At 41.9% G+C, this 21,897-nt stretch overlaps 1 protein-coding gene across 2 annotated transcripts in view; it reads left to right on the top strand.

The window, feature by feature from the left end:
* LOC128689242 (ankyrin repeat and SOCS box protein 1) overlaps nucleotides 1-21,897 on the top strand; it is a 96,461-nt gene that overhangs the window by 49,921 nt on the left and 24,643 nt on the right. For both annotated transcript variants that reach the window (XR_011392159.1, XM_070086401.1), the window contains exon 7: nucleotides 14,716-14,849. Coding sequence is in view for 1 of the 2 variants with exons in the window: in XM_070086401.1 (XP_069942502.1) it covers nucleotides 14,716-14,849 (134 nt within the window). In the remaining variant the exon portion in view is untranslated. The remainder of the gene's footprint in view (nucleotides 1-14,715; nucleotides 14,850-21,897) is intronic.

Here is a 21,897-nt window from a genome sequence, read left to right on the forward strand (position 1 = left end):
ATGCGACCAATTATGTAAGTGTATTTATGTAAGTGCGTTTGTACGTGTATGTTTGGGGGTCTGAAATGGACTAATCTACTTCACAATATTCCTTATGGGAAAAAATTCGGTCAGTACTGGCACCTGAACATACTACTGGAATGAAAAAAGTTCGTTAACCGGGGGTCCACTGTATATGCTTGTACATGTATGTGTAGTGTGACCTAAGTGTAAGTAGAAGTAGCAAGACATACCTGAAATCTTGCATGTGTATGAGACAGAAAAAAAAAGACACCAGCAATCCTACCATCATGTAAAACAATTACAGGCTTCAGTTTTACACTCACTTGGCAGGACGGTAGTACCTCCCTGGGCGGCTGCTGTCTACCAACCTACTACCTAGAATTATATATTATTATTATATTATATTATTATTGGGACACTGTAAACCTTGGCCAATCTTTCCAGGTTATATTTTATTATCTGGGAAATGGAGTAAATCTATTTTTTTGTGAATAAGGATTCAAAATGGAAGGCAAGTGTAATTTTTTTTTTTTTTTTTTTTTTTTTTTTATCACACTGGCCGATTCCCACCAAGGCAGGGTGGCCCGAAAAAGAAAAACTTTCACCATCATTCACTCCATCACTGTGTAATATAGTGTAATATAGAAGTGTAATATAGAAGAAAACTGGGGGATGCGACTAATGAACAGAGGAAATATTGTTTTAATGCCAGGAATGTCTACGTTATTTATTATGGACTTTATTTATCCAAAGGGCTGAGGAGGGGTTGTTGAGGTGGTTCGGAAATGTAGAAAAGATGGGACAAAATAGAATGACCTTGAGAGTGTATAAATCTGTAGTGGAGGGAAGGCGGGGTAGGGGTCGGCCTAGGAAAGGTTGGAGGGAGGGGGGGTCAAGGAGGTTTTGTGTGTGAGGGGCTTGGACTTCCAGCAAGCATGCGTGAGCATATTAGATAGGAGTGAATGGAGGCAAATGGTTTTTAGGACTCGACGTGCTGTTGGAGTGTGAGCAAGGTAACATTTATGAAGGGATTTAGGGAAACCAGTGGGCTTTACTTGAGTCCTGGAGATGAGAGGTACTGTGCCTGCGCTCTGAAGGAGGGGTGTTAATGTTGTAGTTTTATAACTGTAGTGTGAGTGCACCTCTGGCAAGACAGTGATGGAGTGAATGATAATGAAAGTGTTTCTGTTTTGGGCCACCCTGTCTTGGTGGGAAATGGCCGATGTGTTAAAAAAATAAAATGTTAATTTTGTGTAAAATTGGCCAAATTACTAACCTCTGTACATTTTATAGGGTAGTTAAAATACAAGTCTCCCTCAACATTCGCGTTATCCACTTTTGTGGACTTTGAACATTCACAAATTCCCAGCCGCCAAATCATTTTTATGTTGAGAACTTTGAAGGTGATGAACGACATTGATAGAGGCATGATTCCCTACAAAACTCTGTAAATATGAAGAAACAGTCTCAGTTGCCCATCATAATGTCCTTCACAAGGAAGCCTGCCACTACAGTCCCCATCCCTTTATCCAAGGTCCTATTGAAGCTAAAACCTTGGGTAGTTTAAAATTTAGGTTGGATAAATACATGAGTGAGAGGGGTTGGATTTGAGTGGGACTTGCACGTGAGTAAATAGAATTATCAAAGCTTATTGCTTGGGTAGCATTTATTCTGTTAGTGGGTTGGATTTGTGAAGGACCTGCCAAATATAGGCCAACAGGTCTACTGCAGTGTTTCTCCTTTCTTATGTTCTTATGTTGATGAGTGGAACAATCTGCCTAGTATGGTTATAAGAACATGTGAACATAAGAAAGGAGGAACACTGCAGTAGGCCTGTTGGCCTATACTTAGCATGTCCTTCACAAATCCAACCCACTAACAGAAACGCTACCCAAGCAATAAGCTTTGATAATTCTATTTACTCACGTGCAAGTCCCACTCAAATCTAACCCCCTCACTCATGTATTTATCCAACCTAAATTTGAAACTACTCAAGGTTTTAGCTTCGATAGGACCTTGGGTAGCTTTAAAAAGAGATTGGACAAATATATGAGTGAGAGTAGCATGTATGTATATATAATACATGTATGTACAGTGGACCCCCGGTTAACGATATATTTTCACTCCAGAAGTATGTTCAGGTGCCAGTACTGACCGAATTTGTTCCCATAAGAAATATTGTGAAGTAGATTAGTCCATTTCAGACCCCCAAACATACACGTACAAACGCACTTACATAAATACACTTACATAATTGGTCACATTCGGAGGTAATCGTTATGCGGGGGTCCACTGTATTTTGGAAATAAATGGTATAAAATACTGTAGGTGAAACAGCAAGAAACCTCGACACCTGCCTCAATGAACACATTTACGCATGTAGGAACGATAACTTGAACAACGCCTGTGTACATCACCGAAATTCCACCAATCATCTCATGAAATTCAGAGACGCCCAATTAGTGATCAAAGAAACTAATTTCCGCAGACGCAAGTGCCTCGAATCAGCACTGATCGCTGTTTTGAATACAATTAAACAAAACAACGGCAGCTTCACCATCTCCGAAGTCTTAGCAAGAATCCTCCTGAAAACAGTAAACCCTGCCATCACATAGTCTCTCCCGTTATTCTACACAAAGCACATTACAGAGAGTGAACACTGAAACAGGCTGCCTCTTTCCAGTCTATATTTGTCCAACCTATTTTTATGTTACCCAAGTAATAGCTTTTATATCATTTTACTCAGGTACGAATTAATTGCTCTACCATATTGTATTACTTTTGTCACTACTACTACTACTACCACTAGTGAACATCGAAATGGTACCTCACTAGTATTGCACCTCACTCTGAGCCTTTATATACCCTCTGTGTCCATGTATTGTTTGTAATGGCTTGATAAAGCTCCTGGAGAGCGAAACGTTGCCACAATAAAATGTCACATTAGTTCCACTTGTGTCCTTTTACTTTACATGTTTCAGCTTGTAGAGGCCCGCAAGGACCTTACTAGCTATTGCATGCCTTGAGTGAATGTGTCTGTGTAAGCAAAGAAGGTAGTCAAGATAACGCCAAGGACAGTGACAGATTGTGTGATGGGGATGTAAGTGCGGGTGTCAGCTGTTCTGAGCTCGACAGGTAATGGAGGATCACGTTTCCTATAGTTAAAATATGTAATGCTGGATTTTGCTGCATTGGATTTGATCCTCCATTTTTGTTCCGAGATGGCTATCCTGTTGACCTCATTTTGTGTTTTGTGTGTGAGTATATCTATATTGGCATGAGTGATAAGTTGTGTATGTCATCTGCATGGGCTAGTGTGATGGAGTTGTGGTATACAGGTATTGGAATGTCGTTAGTGTATAAAATGTAGAGGGTAGGGGAGAGGACAGTTCCCTGGGGTACTCCAGCATTTAGTGTGAAGTAGTCAGAGTAACAGCCTTGGAATTTGATTCTCATGGTACGGCCATCTAGGAAGTTGCAGAGGAGTTTACAAGTAGTGAGAGGCAGGTTAAAGTTAGTGCAGAGTTTGTACTTGAGCCCTTCATGCCAGTGTCAAAAACTTTTTCAACGTCTTTTGCAACCAGGGCCGTCCTGTTTCTTTGTTTTGTATTTATGTGGATGTAGTTGAGAATGATGTTAATTGCATCCTGTATGGATCTGTGAGTTCTGAAGCCAAACTGGCCACCAGAAAGTAGAGAGTTGTGTTCCAGGTACCTGCAAAGGCAATGGTTGATAAGTTTTCAAAGAGTTTTCCTAAAGTTTCGAGGAGGCTGATAGGGCGATAGTTTCTAGGATCAGAGTGGTCTTTTTTGGGTTTAGGAAGGAGGATAGCTGTAGCAGCTTTGAAGAGGGAAGGGAAGTATCCAGAGGCAAGGGAGGCATTGAGGAGGTTTGTGTAGGCAGTAATGATAGAGTCAGGAAGGTGTTTTAGGATAATATGGTTTAGGCCAGAGGCACCAGGAGCCTTGGGAGGAAGGTGTCTGAGGAGAGTTTTAATGTCTGTGTTGGTGAAAGGAGTGCTGAGTTCTTGGGAGGAGGTAAGAGAGTCCAGATGGATATGGCTGTCTGGTGTTGTTTCTTGTGTGTGTGTAGTGTTCCAGTGTTCTATGTTCTGAATGTGTTGAATAGCATTAGGGTGAGGTGGGTGAGGGTGGAAGATGTTCTCCCAGATGTGTTTGAAGATGTTAGTAGCATCCTGCGGATCTGAGATGTGTGTGTTGTTGTGGGTGATGTGTTTGAATTTCTTGGTGAGAGTTGTGTCTCTGATTTTTTTGATAAAGTTCCAGAAGGCTTTGGTGTTTTTAATACTCTGTTTGTCTGCTTGTTGTATGAGTTGTGACCAGTGATTGTTGTGGTCTTGGTCTAGGCTGTGTAGAATGTTGTTTCTAAGGTAAGTGAGATCTAATCAGACTTTATTAAATCTGTGTGTGTTGTAGAGGAAGCGGTTGTGGTAGCAGATAATTAGTCTTCTTGTTCTGATTGAGGGTTTGAAGGAATAATGAGTGGCGTGAGTTTTCTTTTATATTGCGATGTTGGCTGCTTGTGTAATGGTGTCCTGGATGAGATCAAGTTGAGTGTTGATGTCAGAGATAGGTTTGTTGTTGTAGTCATAGGTGAGGTTAGTATTGTCTATGTGTTGTTTGAAAGCATCCCAGTCAGCGTTCTTGTAGGAGAATGAAGGTGTGGCTGGGATGAGGATAGGGTTGGAGGAGATGTGTAAGATGACTGGGATGTGATCAGAGCCTGTAATAGGGCCAGGTGAGATGTAGTGTTGAACTAGAGAGCTGGCTCGGTTTGCCAGAATGATGTCGGGTTTGCCATGGCCAGTGTGGGTGTTGAAGTCTGGGCTGAGGTGAATTAGGTGTTTATGGTTTGTGAAGTTGAGTAATTGGTGACCAAGTTGGTTGTTACTGGTGTGATGAAAGGCGGTGTGTTTGGCATTCATGTAAGCTAGTAGGTATGTTGGAGTGTTGGTGTAGTTGAAGACTAAGGAAAGGTCGTGTATGTTGAGAATAGTGTTTGGGCGAGCATAGGTGGTGAAAAAGATAAAGGGGCCAAGGTGGGTGTGTGTTCTGACCGCAAGACAGTGTTGATGAATAAAAGGGATTGGGAGAAATTTGTGTTTTATGTTGGATTTGACAATGATGGCAACCCCATCGTGGGGATCATAGGGGGACTGTAGTGCAATGTAACCATAATGGCAGATACGCTGAGGGGCTTTGAGGCAGGTACTGTTTAGCAAAACAATATCTGGCCTCTCTGCTTCAAGGAGCTCGGCCAGTAGGTGTCTGATTGTAAAGTAAGAACGTACGTTGAACTGAATCACCTTAACCCTTTGAGGGTCGACAGGCCCTCTCCGAAACTCGTTCTCAGGGTCGGCCAAATTTCAAAAAAAAAAAAATTATTTTTTCTTATGAAAAAATAGAGTTTTTTTTTCTAAACATTATAGGATAAACAAAAAAAATTTACCATCAATACTTACGGAGATATGGATGCATGAAGTTTGCAGAAAATGAGCCGCGTATGGCAACAGCGGCGACTGCCGCTCACCCGGTAAACTTTATGAAAGTTAAGACACATGTGCAACATCTGGATATCTTTATTGTAGTAGACGTTTCGCCATCCAGTGGCTTTATCAATACAGATTCTAGGACATAATAGGAAGACAGTAGAACTATATACAAAAGATGAGGTAATCAGTCCCTCGGCCTTGGAGTTAGTGTTCACAGCATCGTGGTGGAGGAGAGTCTGGAGCAAAGGCAAGAAGACTGGCGCTTTTTATAGGCGTCAGTGAATGGGACGGGCAGCAGACGAGGGCGGTCACTGGTAGGCGGGATTCCCCAGTGGAAGTAGGTCCTTCCCAAAGAGATGGGTTAGTTGCAGCAGCCGTGAAGAAGGTCTTGTAGATGTCCTCTGAACCAAGATTCCATGATGTTGCAGTGTCTGACAAGTTGTGCAAGAAAGGTATAAAATACCGACAATATGAAAGTTAAGACACATGTGCAACATCTGGATATCTTTATTGTAGTAGACGTTTCGCCATCCAGTGGCTTTATCAATACAGATTCTAGGACATAATAGGAAGACAGTAGAACTATATACAAAAGATGAGGTAATCAGTCCCTCGGCCTTGGAGTTAGTGTTCACAGCATCGTGGTGGAGGAGAGTCTGGAGCAAAGGCAAGAAGACTGGCGCTTTTTATAGGCGTCAGTGAATGGGACGGGCAGCAGACGAGGGCGGTCACTGGTAGGCGGGATTCCCCAGTGGAAGTAGGTCCTTCCCAAAGAGATGGGTTAGTTGCAGCAGCCGTGAAGAAGGTCTTGTAGATGTCCTCTGAACCAAGATTCCATGATGTTGCAGTGTCTGACAAGTTGTGCAAGAAAGGTATAAAATACCGACAATATGAAAGTTAAGACACATGTGCAACATCTGGATATCTTTATTGTAGTAGACGTTTCGCCATCCAGTGGCTTTATCAATACAGATTCTAGGACATAATAGGAAGACAGTAGAACTATATACAAAAGATGAGGTAATCAGTCCCTCGGCCTTGGAGTTAGTGTTCACAGCATCGTGGTGGAGGAGAGTCTGGAGCAAAGGCAAGAAGACTGGCGCTTTTTATAGGCGTCAGTGAATGGGACGGGCAGCAGACGAGGGCGGTCACTGGTAGGCGGGATTCCCCAGTGGAAGTAGGTCCTTCCCAAAGAGATGGGTTAGTTGCAGCAGCCGTGAAGAAGGTCTTGTAGATGTCCTCTGAACCAAGATTCCATGATGTTGCAGTGTCTGACAAGTTGTGCAAGAAAGGTATAAAATACCGACAATATGAAAGTTAAGACACATGTGCAACATCTGGATATCTTTATTGTAGTAGACGTTTCGCCATCCAGTGGCTTTATCAATACAGATTCTAGGACATAATAGGAAGACAGTAGAACTATATACAAAAGATGAGGTAATCAGTCCCTCGGCCTTGGAGTTAGTGTTCACAGCATCGTGGTGGAGGAGAGTCTGGAGCAAAGGCAAGAAGACTGGCGCTTTTTATAGGCGTCAGTGAATGGGACGGGCAGCAGACGAGGGCGGTCACTGGTAGGCGGGATTCCCCAGTGGAAGTAGGTCCTTCCCAAAGAGATGGGTTAGTTGCAGCAGCCGTGAAGAAGGTCTTGTAGATGTCCTCTGAACCAAGATTCCATGATGTTGCAGTGTCTGACAAGTTGTGCAAGAAAGGTATAAAATACCGACAATATGAAAGTTAAGACACATGTGCAACATCTGGATATCTTTATTGTAGTAGACGTTTCGCCATCCAGTGGCTTTATCAATACAGATTCTAGGACATAATAGGAAGACAGTAGAACTATATACAAAAGATGAGGTAATCAGTCCCTCGGCCTTGGAGTTAGTGTTCACAGCATCGTGGTGGAGGAGAGTCTGGAGCAAAGGCAAGAAGACTGGCGCTTTTTATAGGCGTCAGTGAATGGGACGGGCAGCAGACGGTAAACTTTAGTTTACTTGTATTTGAAGGTTTGTTGTTTTTTTCACTATTTTATTTTTTCACATAACTTATGTGGCCTGTGAGACCAAAGTAAGGTGCAATGTACATATATACACTCGTTGTATACAACACAATAAGCACACAAACATAATTATCAATATATTGTTTACAAAACTTGTTTACAAAAACAAACAATACAAAACATTGTTTATTATTATTGTTCTATAATATATATACCAATATACAGTCACTGAACATATTCCTATTAGTTCTGCAGCTTGTGGAACTCTGAAACATGGTGTCATACACAATGGTGTTTTATCTTTCTCCCTCATTCTATCTCTTTCAATCTGTCTCTCTCTTTCTATCTGTCTATCTATCTCTGTCTCACAGGTACACATAAATACAAGTATACATAGTATAAATTACCTAGGATAACCCAAGAAATCCAGACAAAGTGCTATACTCTGCTTGAAGATGTGAGTAAAAATGATGACACAGTCTTGTGGCTCTCTGAGACAGAGAGCTAGACGGATAGACAGATAGACAGGGAGATTGACAGACAGACAAATAGACAGACAGAAATGTTAGTGTACCAGTACCAGTGTACTAGTGTTCCACCCTCCTCCTCCTCTTCTTCCTCTTCCTCCTCTTCCCCCTACTCTTCCTCATACTCTTCCTCTTCCTACTCTTCCTCTTCCTCCTCTTCCTCTTCCTCCTACTCTTCCTCTTCCTCCTCCTCCTCTTCCTCCTCCTCCTCTTCTTCCTCTTCCTCCTACTCTTCCTCCTCCTCCTCTTCTTCCTCTTCCTCCTCTTCCCCCTAATCTTCCTCGTACTATTCCTCTTCCTCCTCCTCTTCCTCTTATTCCTCTTCCTCCTACTCTTCCTCTTCCTTCTCCTCCTCTTCCTCCTCCTCCTCTTCCTCCTCCTCCTCTTCTTCCTCTTCCCCCTACTCCTTCTCCTCCTTGTCCATAGTGTAAATTACAAGGAGTCCGCAGCTGTCAAAGTGACATATTAGCTCATTACTCTTTCCCCCTCGGCCTGTCAAAACAATGGGGTCGGATGCTGCTTCCCCTCCTCCATTCTATCTAATTATCTTTCTCCCTCATTCTATCTGTCTGTCTATCTCTGTCTCACAGGTACACATAAATACAAGAATACATGGTATAAATTACCTAGGATAACCCAAGAAACCCAGACAAAGTGCTATACTCTGCTTGAAGATGTGAGTAAAAGTGATGACGCAGTCTTGTGGCTCTCTGAGACAGAGAGCTAGATGGATAGACAGGGAGCTTGACAGACAGGCAAATAGACAGACAGAAATGTTAGTATACCAGCAAAAACAAAGGGAGGGCGATGTTCATCTCATCTTTTGGCATCAGCTCTACCCTCATTTACCCTCATCAAACGTCAGCACTTATCAGATGTTATCTCCCCTTATCGTGTTACTGTCATGGGTGAACATTTATTATTACATATTATTATTATTACCTATTATTATTATTATGTATTATTATTATTATTATTATTATTATTATTATTATTATTATTATTATTATTATGTATTATTATTATTATGTATTATTATTATGTATTATTGTTATCATTACGTATTCTTCTTCTTCCTCCTCCTCCTCTTCCTCCTCCTCCTCTTCTTCCTCCTCCTCCTCCTCTTCTTCTTCCTCCTCCTCCTCCTCCTCCTCCTCCTCTGCCTCCTCCTCCTCTTGCCTCCTCCTCCTCTTGCCTCCTCCTCCTCTTGCCTCCTCCTCCTCTTGCCTCCTCCTCCTCTGCCTCCTCCTCCTCCTCCTCCTCCATTCTTGGAACAAGTCTGAAGAGCTTGTAGTTCATAATCACTATCATTATCATCACCAATGCTCACATCTGAGTCTGGGATTTTGGGAAATAGGAGTTTCCTCTTTGATTCTGGTACAACTGAACGACGGCCCAGCACCAGAGGTGGAAGGCTGTGGGTTGTCTGGGTTTTCCTCACTATTACCCATATTATGGTCATTAGTTTCGGTCAAAACCTCACCAGAACCTTGAAACTCATCTTCACTGTCACTTCCATCTGTATTAGAACTGTCACTGGGGAACAAAAGTGTCCCAATTCGCCGAGGAGTGAGGAACTTCTTACCACAGGGCACGGTGGAAATTGTGTACTATGATGGCATTCCCACAATGCACCACTGGGTCCCAGATTTTTTTCCTACTGCGCACACCCACCACACAGACCCATTCTCTCACATCTAGGCTTATCAGCCTTTTCCTGTGAGATTTGAGGCCGCTAGAATTTATGCGTACTAGTACGACAAAAACCCCTACGCGTAAGGCGTAAGACGTACTAGTACGACGAAAACCCTCAAAGGGTTAAACATGATTTAATGATTTCGTCATAGCAAAGTTAATGTCGGGGGAGGAGTTTGGATTAAAGCCCGTGATAGTGGTGCCATCGGTGGATGTGTGTTTGTAGGTGTTATGGACCCGTTTCCTGGAAGGGGAGGAAGAGATGGATCTAGTTTTATGTTTTTTGGTCTGTCTGTCAGAAGTTGGAGCAGGTTTAGGTTTGAGTGGGTTTTGTCTGGAGGAGGAGTTGGACCTGGATGAAGTTTTGGTTGTGGTGGAGGAGTGGGCAAAGGTGAATGCAGAGGAAGTGGAAGCTTTGGCAGGGGATGAGGAAGTGGAAGCTATGGTAAGGGATGAAGAAGTGGGAGCTTTGGTTGGGGATGAGGAAGTGGGTATGGAGGTGGGGGGAGGGGTGGTCATAGCAGCAGCAGTTGGGGTGTTGGTGGGAGGGGTGGAAGTAGTGAAGAGGGGTAGGGGAGGAGGAGAGCTGGTGGGTATTAGAAGTGGGGGAGTGGGAGAGAGGGAGGAGGGAGAGGTTGTAGGGGGCTTAGAAGAGAAGCAGGAGGGAGGGATAATTAAAGAGGGAAGATTGTTTGCAGACAAGATTAGGTTAAGGACATGTGAGTAGTCTGATTGGTAAGCTTGAGAGATTACCATCACAGAGTGGGCAGCAGTGACGAGTTGACAATTAGTTTTGTAGTCTAGTGTGGGTGTAGGTGTAGAAGGAGAGGTGCTTGTAGTCTGTGTGTTGGTGTTTGATGTGTGTAGAGTAGAAGAGGTAGACCAAGTGCGTGGAGTAACCCAGGCATTGGGGGTAGGGGAGGGAGGTATGGAAGGGGGGAGCAGTACAGGGAAGGGGTTGGGGAGGGAGGAGGGAGGTTGGCTTGCTCTGAGGGAGGAGAGAATGTCTTTTCAAGAAGGGCAGGAATTTGCAACTGCAGTGTGTGACCCACTGCAGTTAGAACATTTAAGGGGGAGGTTGCAAGTATTAATTTACTTATTTATTTATTATTAATTTGGACATGATACATAGATGTATAAAGAAATACAGTGGTTAAGTGTAACATGCCAAAAGCCCCTTGTATGCAGAGCATTATGGGCAGGCTTAAAATTAACTTAAGATTAACTAAGCAATGATATATTCAGTGGTAAAAATTATAGTAAACAAATAACAATTAAGCACAAATGAGTATTTCAAAGACAGGTCATATGGTCATTTGCTGAGTTGCTGTGCATTCAATAGAATGGAGTATTATGTTAGGAAATGTAATTAAAAAAAACAAAGTTTGATAGGGTCATAGGTTAAACATTTATGAGATACAATTATTCAGTATTTATTTAGTTGTGGGTGAGTAAGTGATTTTTAAGAAGAGACTTGAATTTATAAACAGACAGTGTTTCTTTTATATTCACAGGTAATGAATTCCAGATTTTTGGGCCTTTTATGTGCATTGAGTTTTTGCATAGTGTGCGATGGACACGAGGAACATCAAAGAGTGATCTGTGCCTTGTGTTATGGTCATGTGTTCTGTCGAGGTTGGTAAGGAGACGTTTGAGGGGAGGGTTTATATCCGAGTTAAGTGTTCTATGTATGTAGTAGGTACAATAATAAGTATGGATGTTTTGTACGGTGAGTAGGTTTAGAGTTTTGAATATTGGTGGAGTATTCTGCTTATAGTGGGAATTTGTTATCATTCTGACTGCAGCCTTTTGTTGGGTAATTAATGGTCTGAGATGGTTTATTGTTGTTGAGCCCCATGCACTAATTCCATAGGTGAGATAGGGGTAAATAAGTGAGTGATATAAGGCCAGGAGGGCTGACTGTGGAACATAGTACCGTATCTTCGATAGTATGCCTACGGTCTTAGAAATTTTCTTGGAAATTTGTTGAACATGTGTTTGAAATTTGAGTCTATTATCAAGGTGGATTCCTAAGAATTTTCCCTCTGTGAGCTTTGTGATAGGTGATCCGTTTATCATTATGTTAAGAGGGACATCTGTAGCTCTGTTTCCAAACTGAATGAAGTAGGTTTTGTCAATGTTGAGAGTAAGTTTGTTAGTCATCATCCAGGTAGATATTTTCTGTAATTCGGTATTCACGGTATTGGCTAGCTGACTGGGCCAGTGGCCAGTTGCTGAACATCTTGAGCAGATTTGTGTGGATGTGCATGAGTTTTTGTCATGGCCGAATTTGTAGCATTTCAGACGTGTGATGGGGTGGAAGTTCAGAGTGAAGAGAGTGTTTGGAGGAATGCGGATGGTCTTGACAAGGATTCCTTGATTGAAGAATGTAGAGGCGTCAGAAGGAATTGAACAGCGTATTTTGAGGATGGTAGAGTTTTCAGGTCTGTAAATATCGTCAACAGAGACTTTGTTCTTAGTACTAATGTCTTTGATAAAGTATTCTTTGTCTGTGTCATAGGCAGTCAGGAGAGAATAGTCTACATGTTTTGCGACCACTGTGCATTTGGTGCGGTGCTCAGGAGTCTAAATAATAGTGAAGCCTGCATTGAGAAGTTTTTTTTTGGTCTGGGTTGAGGTGTACGCTTCGTAAGAATGTCTGTCAAGAAGGAGTTTGAAGCCTGAGTTGGTTTTAAAGACTTTCAGCTGGGGTGCACCAGTGATGTTGTACAATAAATTTCCAGGACAGATAGTGGCATGATCAGAATTAGAGTATTTGAGGTTAAGCGAGAAAGAATTGGGTTTGGAAGAGGTAGAGGCAGGGTAGGCCTTAGCGGCAGGAGTAGACGGAGTAGAGGCAGGTGTTGGCGGTAGAGGAGGAGTGGTAAGGGATAGGAGGTGGAAGGCATTGAAGGCATTGTAAATCAGTTGTGGCGGCCAAATCTGTTAGAATACACAGCTAGGCAAGTATGTGTGAAGTAAACACACATACATGTACTTGCCTGGCTATAACTTTAAAGTTTTCTTGTGGAGTCTGTCGCTGGAGGCATAGGACACTGAGGAGGTGAGCTGTAGCTTGATGGAGCACTGTATGCCCTGAACGGTGAGAAGAGGCAACACTTGCTGTGAACGGTGAGGAGAGGCAACACTGGCTGTGAACGGTGAGGAGAGGCAACACTGGCTGTATGGTGTGCAGACTTCACATAGAGGCTGAGGCATGGAGACTTCAGATAGCGGCGAGGAGAGGCAACACAGGTTGTATGGTGTGCAGACTACATGTACAGGCTGAGGCATGGAGACTTCAGACAACAACAGGAGTGCAGAGGGAGGCTTCCTGCCCTTGGGTAGGCACCCACCAACGCACCAATCCTGATGGTGTAGACGAAGGTCCAGTAACCACCACTCGGCGAGGAGAGGCAACACTGGCTGCAAGCAGTGAGGAGAGCCAACACTAGCTGTATGGCATGGAGGCTTCACATACAGGCTGAGGCATGGAGACTTCAGACAGCAGCGAGGAGAGGCAACACTGGCTGTATGGCATGTAGACTACACGTACAGTCGGCGTGGAGACTTAAGACAGCAACAGGAGTGCAGAGGGAGGCTTCCTGCCCTTCGGTAGGCGGCCACCGATGCACCAATCCTGATGGTGAAGACGAAGGTCCAGTAACCACCACTGAGGAAAGCCACTCTCAACACGGGGTAATTAGAGAGGCGAGATCGTTGGTTGATGAAGGTGTACCTGGGGTGGAAGGTACGCGAGTATTTATAGTCAGGTTCAGAATGCTGTGGTCAGGTGGAGAATGCTGCATCTGATGATCTACCGAGTGGGGTTATAGAGTCTAAAATCTTGGGTAGCTTGGAAGGGAGATTGGATAAGTTTGTGAGAAGACCTTCTGCATTGTTCCTCCATTCCTATGTTCTTATGTGGGATAGCAATGAAGAAGTTTCTTGGCAGGTGGTTCAATGGCTTCTATAACATAGCTGAACCACTTGCCAAGAAACTTCTTCATCGCTATCCCACATAAGAAAATAGGAATGAAGGAACACTGCAGAAGGTCTGCTCACAAACTTATCCAATCTCCCTTACAAGCTACCCAAGATTTTAGACTCTATAACCTCACTCGGTAGATTATCAGATGTAGCATTCTCCACCTGACCACAGCATTCTGAACCTGACTATAAATACTCATGTACCTTCCACCCCAGGTAGATCTGTTTGTGACTTGAAAAATCCCACCGTGCGGGCGAAACATTGTCATTAAAGGATCACATTATACTGCATATGTGTTTATATTTCCACATGTATGTATTTTACGATGTTTTCGTGTGTTTTATGATTGTTCATGGCTCAGTAGGTTAAGGATTCAGTATTGTATTATATTTCCCTACAATATATTGGGGCACCAAACATTCATGATTTTTCAACATTCGCGAGGGTCGTGATCCCCTAACCCTCACGAATGTTGAGGGAGACCTGTAGTTGAATGGGCGGTTTCTTGTGCTCATATTTGATAGAATGGAAGGCATACAAGCAAAATAGCTAAGAATTAGGAACAGTGGAATTGGCTGTGGGTGAAAGCACTGATGCGTAAATTGCACAGAGATCACTAACTTCGCACCTGCATAATTCCGTAAGTTTTCCATCAGATTTTGTACCTGTGGAATCATTATCTTCAGAAAAAAGTTCTCTACCATTTCAGATTTTCTTTTTAAAAAGTCTACACTGAGCAATATTAATTTCAGGGGTCTGGACAGTGTAAAGGTTAATATATGTCATATTCCATAGATGTAAATAAATTTCTAAATGTTTTACAGCTGCAGATTGTAAAGTATGATACAGGTTATTCAACTGCAATTCGTGATGTACACATACTATACTATTTAGTACATAACTTTACTTATTAAATAACAGTGAAAATTTTAAATTTTATATACCTTTACCAGTATATTTCTTTGACACAAAACTCTCTCTGTAGGGAGTATCCAGAGTTTGTGAAGTTGTACTATGAATGTGGGGGGAACCTGCGCCAGCTAGGAACTGCTGGAACTACTTGTATAGAAGAATTTCTAGAATGCTCACCTGCAAAGGAACTTTTAGTTACTTTATCAGGTAAGGTACTAATTTTATTGTTAGGTATCCCTTTTTGTTTTGCTGTCTTCATTTAGTTTTTACATTTTTACTTTTTGTTTTGTTTTCTGGACAGTAGCTTGTGAATGCTTGTGGGTGTTGACATTCAACTTTACATTTATGAATACCATATTTACAGAAGGAAGCAGGAGACAGCTGTTAAGTTAAAAATAAAAAAATCTAAATCAAGGTACACCTAGCCTTAAAGGGTGGTACAGTAGACCATTATGTTATGCAGATTTATTTGTCATGTTTTGGTTATTGCACTGTTGAAAAATTGCTGCACAGTTTTATACAACACTTTGTAAAATTAACTTTATACGGTTCCGTTTGCGGGCATAGAAAAAATTTCCCCAGCTCAAGCTGCTGCCTTGTTGTGGATCAGCAGGGGAGACTTCCTGCCATCCCCTGCCACCCCTAACACTCCCGATACCCCCATTACAGCCTTGGTAAATATGTATCCAGTACGAATGCCCCCTCGGAGCTAGCTGTGTTTATGAATTGTGTTTTGATCATTTAATTACCATATCTTGTATCGGCCAAGCAATCATGGCACCCAATAAGCATACCAGTGTTGCTGAAAGTGGCAAGAAATGGTATAAGCATTTAAGTCTTAGAGTTAACAAAGAAAACAGAGATATTAGACAAGAGATAGCCTGTGGCCTTAACCCTTAAATGGTCCAAACGTTTATATACGTTTTTTCAACATTTGAAATTATGTAAAAAAATGTAGATCATCTTTTTTTTTCATTTGAAAATGTGTAAAAAAACTTTTATCTACATTTGTTTTTTTGTTATTTTCGAAAATATGTAAAAAAACGTAGATCTATGTTTGGAGCACTACGGATTTGAACATCGATCTGTTTGGACCGTTTAAGGGTTAATGAAGCATCAGTTTGTGCAATTAAAAAGAATGAGGTAAATATATGAGTTTGTGTGATGAATAACTGACTAAACTGACTGACTGACTTACTTGACTGACTTTACTGACTAACTAGACTGATTTACTGACTTCACTGACTTCACTGATTTACTGACTGACTTGAATGATTTACTGACAGACTTGACTGAGTTACTGACTGATTTACTAACTTGACTGATTGATTTACTGACTGACTTGACTGACTGACTTAGAGTTTTTCACTGAAGAGGACCCTGAAACGGTGTCTAGAGCAGCTGATGCCTTGCCGTCAGTTTTATAATGTACTGCGGGTTAAAATAGAACAGAAATCCATTATGGAATTTATGCACACTCCAGTACAACCATCAGCTTCAGTACCAGAACCTCTACCATCCACCTCAGCCCAGTAGGACCACAACATAACTCTCCACTCTCTTCACAATCATCCACAAACACCAGCACCCACAATTTAAGGTAAGAAATACTATTATTTCTGTTGCATTTGTAGTCTTAAGCAGTAAAAACAGCATAATACATCATGACAGTGAACTACAATTACATATTCACTTTTATTTTTATAAGAGCTGGAGGTCTAAAAAAAGTTGTTTGGCTTTTTTGGGGCTTCCAGGAGTGTAACTCTATTTCTCTCGTAAGTTCTTCAGTTTATCTAACAGATATTACAACCCAGGAACAATAAGGCCTGTTATCCTGGGTGTAAAGGGGAGCAAGGAGCAGGACAAACACAGCTGAATGACTTTGAATTATATTTTCCTTCACTCAGTGCAATTATAAGTATTTACAATTTTTTTTTTTCAACAAGTCGGCCGTCTCCCACCGAGGCAGGGTAACCCAAAAAGAAAGAAAATCCCCAAAAAGAAAACACTTTCATCATCATTCAACACTTTTACCTCACACATAATTACTGTTTTTGCAGAGGTGCTCAGAACACAACAGTTTAGAAGCATATACATATAAAAATACACAACATATCCCTCCAAACTGCTAATATCCCGAAATCCCTCCTTTAGAGTGCAGGCATCGTACTTCCCATTTCCAGGACTCAAGTCCGGCTATATAAAAATAACCAGTTTCCCTGAATCCCTTCACTAAATATTACCCTGCTCACACTCCAACAGATCGTCAGGTCCCAAATACCATTCGTCTCCATTCACTCCTATCAAACACGCTCATGCACGCCTGCTGGAAGTCCAAGCCCCTCACCCACAAAACCTCCCTTACTCCTTCCTTCCAACCTTTTCGAGGACGACCCCTACCCCGCCTTCATTCTCCTACAGATTTAAATGCTCTCCATGTCATTCTACTTTGATCCATTCTCTCTAAATGAGGAAACCACCTCAACAACCCCTCTTCAGCCCTCTGACTAATACTTTTATTAACTCCACACCTTCTCCTAATTTCCATACTCCGAATTTTCTGCATAATATTTACACCACACATTGCTCTTAGACAGGACATCTCCACTGCCTCCAACCCCCTCCTCACTGCTGCATTCACAACCCAAGCTTCACACCCATATAAGAGTGTTGGTACTACTATACTTTCATACATTCCCTTCTTTGTCTCCATAGATAACGTTTTTTGACTCCACATATACCTCAACGCACCACTCACCTTTTTTCCCTCATCAGTTCTATGATTATCCTCATCCTTCATAAATCCATCCGCCGACACGTCAACTCCCGTGTATCTGAAAACATTCACTTCTTCCATACTCCTCCTCCTCAATTTGATATCCAATTTTTCTTTATCTAAATCATTTGATACCCTCATCACCTTACTCTTTTCTATGTTCACTTTCAACTTTCTACCTTTACACACACTCCCAAACTCATCCACTAACCTTTGCAATTTTTCTTTAGAATCTCCCATAAGCACAGTATCATCAGCAAAAAGTAACTGTCAATTCCCATTTTGTATTTGATTCCCCATAATTTAATCCCACCCCTCTCCCGAACACCCTAGCATTTACTTCTTTTACAACCCATCTATAAATATATTAAACAACCATGGTGACATTACACATCCCTGTCTAAGACCTACTTTTACCGGGAAGTATTCTCCCTCTCTTCTACACACCCTAACCTGAGCCTCACTATCCTCATAAAAACTCTTTACAGCATTTAATAACTTACCACCTATTCCATATACTTGCAACATCTGCCATATTGCTCCCCTATCCACTCTATCATATGCCTTTTCTAAATCCATAAATGCAATAAAAACTTCCCTACCTTTATCTAAATACTGTTCACATATATGCTTCAATAGCTAGTAGGTTGGTAGACAGCAACCACCCAGGGAAGTACAGTGGACCCCCGCTTAACGATCACCTCCAAATGCGACCAATTATGTAAGTGTATTTATGTAAGTGCGTTTGTACGTGTATGTTTGGGGGTCTGAAATGGACTAATCTACTTCACAATATTCCTTATGGGAACAAATTCGGTCAGTACTGGCACCTGAACATACTACTGGAATGAAAAAAGTTCGTTAACCGGGGGTCCACTGTACTACCGTCCTGCCAGATGACTGTGAAACAGAAACCTGTAACTGTTTTGCATGATGGTAGGATTGCTGGTGTCTTTTTCTGTCTCATAAACACGCTAGATAACAGGGATATCTTGCTACTCCAACTTACACTTTGGTCACACTTCACAGACATGCACATGCATGTATATATACATACATCTAGGTTTTTCTCCTTTTTCTACATAGCTCTTGTTCTTCTTTATTTCTTCTATTGTCCATGGGGAAGTGGAAAAGAATCTTTCCTCCGTAAGCCATGCGTGTCGTATGAGGCGACTAAAATGCCGGGAGCAATGGGCTAGTAACCCCTTCTCCTGTAGACATTTACTAAAAAAGAGAAGAAGAAAAACTTTATAAAACTGGGATGCTTGAATGTGCGTGGATGTAGTGCAGATGACAAGAAACAGATGATTGCTGATGTTATGAATGAAAAGAAGTTGGATGTCCTGGCCCTAAGCGAAACAAAGCTGAAGGGGGTAGGGGAGTTTCGGTGGGGGGAAATAAATGGGATTAAATCTGGAGTATCTGAGAGAGTTAGAGCAAAGGAAGGGGTAGCAGTAATGTTGAATGATCAGTTATGGAAGGAGAAAAGAGAATATGAATGTGTAAATGCAAGAATTATGTGGATTAAAGTAAAGGTTGGATGCGAAAAGTGGGTCATAATAAGCATGTATGCACCTGGAGAAGAGAGGAATGTAGAGGAGAGAGAGAGATTTTGGGAGATGTTAAGTGAATGTATAGGAGCCTTTGAACCAAGTGAGAGAGTAATTGTGGTAGGGGATCTGAATGCTAAAGTAGGAGAAACTTTTAGAGAGGGTGTGGTAGGTAAGTTTGGGGTGCCAGGTGTAAATGATAATGGGAGCTCTTTGATTGAACTTTGTATAGAAAGGGGTTTAGTTATAGGTAATACATATTTTAAGAAAAAGAGGATAAATAAGTATACAAGATATGATGTAGGGCGAAATGACAGTAGTTTGTTGGATTATGTATTGGTAGATAAAAGACTGTTGAGTAGACTTCAGGATGTACATGTTTATAGAGGGGCCACAGATATATCAGATCACTTTCTAGTTTTAGCTTCACTGAGAGTAAAAGGTAGATGGGATACAAGGAGAATAGAAGCATCAGGGAAGAGAGAGGTGAAGATTTACAAACTAAAAGAGGAGGCAGTTAGGGTAAGATATAAACAGCTATTGGAGGATAGATGGGCTATTGAGAGCATAGGCAATGGGGTCGAAGAGGTATGGGGTAGGTTTAAAAATGTAGTGTTAGAGTGTTCAGCAGAAGTTTGTGGTTACAGGAAAGTGGGTGTGGGAGGGAAGAGGAGTGATTGGTGGAATGATGATGTAAAGAGAGTAGTAAGGGAGAAAAAGTTAGCATATGAGAAGTTTTTACAAAGTAGAAGTGATGCAAGGAGGGAAGAGTATATGGAGAAAACGAGAGAGGTTAAGAGAGTGGTGAAGCAATGTAAAAAGAGAGCAAATGAGAGAGTGGGTGAGATGTTATCAACAAATTTTGTTGAAAATAAGAAAAAGTTTTGGAGTGAGATTAACAAGTTAAGGAAGCCTAGAGAACAAATGGATTTGTCAGTTAAAAATAGGAGAGCAGAGTTATTAAATGGAGAGTTAGAGGTATTGGGAAGATGGAGGGAATATTTTGAGGAATTGTTAACTGTTGATGAAGATAGGGAAGCTGTGATTTCGTGTATAGGGCAAGGAGGAATAACATCTTGTAGGAGTGAGGAAGAGCCAGTTGTGAGTGTAGGTAAAATGAAAGGGGGTAAGGCAGCCGGGATTGATGGGATAAAGATAGAAATGTTAAAAGCAGGTGGGGATATAGTTTTGGAGTGGTTGGTGCAATTATTTAATAAATGTATGGAAGAGGGTAAGGTACCTAGGGATTGGCAGAGAGCATGCATAGTTCCTTTGTAAAAAGGCAAAGGGGACAAAAGAGAGTGCAAAAATTATAGGGGGATAAGTCTGTTGAGTATACCTGGTAAAGTGTATGGTAGAGTTATTATTGAAAGAATTAAGAGTAAGACGGAGAATAGGATAGCAGATGAACAAAGAGGCTTTAGGAAAGGTAGGGGGTGTGTGGACCAGGTGTTTACAGTGAAACATATAAGTGAACAGTGTTTAGACAAGGCTAAAGAGGTCTTTGTGGCATTTATGGATTTGGAAAAGGTGTATGACAGGGTGGATATGGGGGGCAATGTGGCAGATGTTGCAGGTGTATGGTGTAGGAGGTAGGTTACTGAAAGCAGTGAAGAGTTTTTACGAGGATAGTGAGGCTCAAGTTAGAGTATGTAGGAAAGATGGAAATTATTTCCCAGTAAAAGTAGGCCTTAGACAAGGATGTGTGATGTCACCATGGTTGTTTAATATATTTATAGATGGGGTTGTAAGAGAAGTAAATGCGAGGGTCTTGGCAAGAGGCGTGGAGTTAAAAGATAAAGAATCACACATAAAGTGGGAGTTGTCACAGTTACTCTTTGCTGATGACACTGTGCTCTTGGGAGATTCTGAAGAGAAGTTGCAGAGATTGGTGGATGAATTTGGTAGGGTGTGCAAAAGAAGAAAATTGAAAGTGAATAAGGAAAGAGGAAGGTTATGAGGATAACAAAAAGATTAGGTGATGAAAGATTGGATATCAGATTGGAGGAAGAGAGTATGGAGGAGGTGAATGTATTCAGATATTTGGGAGTGGACGTGTCAGCGGATGGGTCTATGAAAGATGAGGTGAATCATAGAATTGATGAGGGGAAAAGGGTGAGTGGTGCACTTAGGAGTCTGTGGAGACAAAGAACTTTGTCCTTGGAGGCAAAGAGGGGAATGTATGAGAGTATAGTTTTACCAACGCTCTTATATGGGTGTGAAGCATGGGTGATGAATGTTGCAGCGAGGAGAAGGCTGGAGGCAGTGGAGATGTCATGTCTGAGGGCAATGTGTGGTGTGAATATAATGCAGAGAATTCATAGTTTGGAAGTTAGGAGGAGGTGCGGGATTACCAAAACTGTTGTCAAGAGGGCTGAGGAAGGGTTGTTGAGGTGGTTCGGACATGTAGAGAGAATGGAGCGAAACAGAGTGACTTCAAGAGTGTATCAGTCTGTAGTGGAAGGAAGGCGGGGTAGGGGTCGGCCTAGGAAAGGTTGGAGGGAGGGGGTAAAGGAGGTTTTGTGTGCGAGGGGCTTGGACTTCCAGCAGGCATGCGTGAGCGTGTTTGATAGGAGTGAATGGAGACAAATTGTTTTTAATACTTGACGTGCTGTTGGAGTGTGAGCAAAGTAACATTTATGAAGGGGTTCAGGGAAACCAGCAGGCCGGACTTGAGTCCTGGAGATGGGAAGTACAGTGCCTGCACTCTGAAGGAGGGGGTGTTAATGTTGCAGTTTAAAAACTGTAGTGTAAAGCACCCTTCTGGCAAGACAGTGATGGAGTGAATGATGGTGAAAGTTTTTCTTTTTCGGGTCACCCTGCCTTGGTGGGAATCGGCCAGTGTGATAATAAAAAAAAAAAAAAGCTTTTGATACAATTGACCATGATTTGCTGCACATAAAATTATCTCACTCTGGTATAAGAGGGC

The sequence above is a fragment of the Cherax quadricarinatus genome, chromosome 18, assembly GCF_038502225.1.
Source record: "Cherax quadricarinatus isolate ZL_2023a chromosome 18, ASM3850222v1, whole genome shotgun sequence".
NCBI lineage: Eukaryota > Metazoa > Arthropoda > Malacostraca > Decapoda > Parastacidae > Cherax > Cherax quadricarinatus.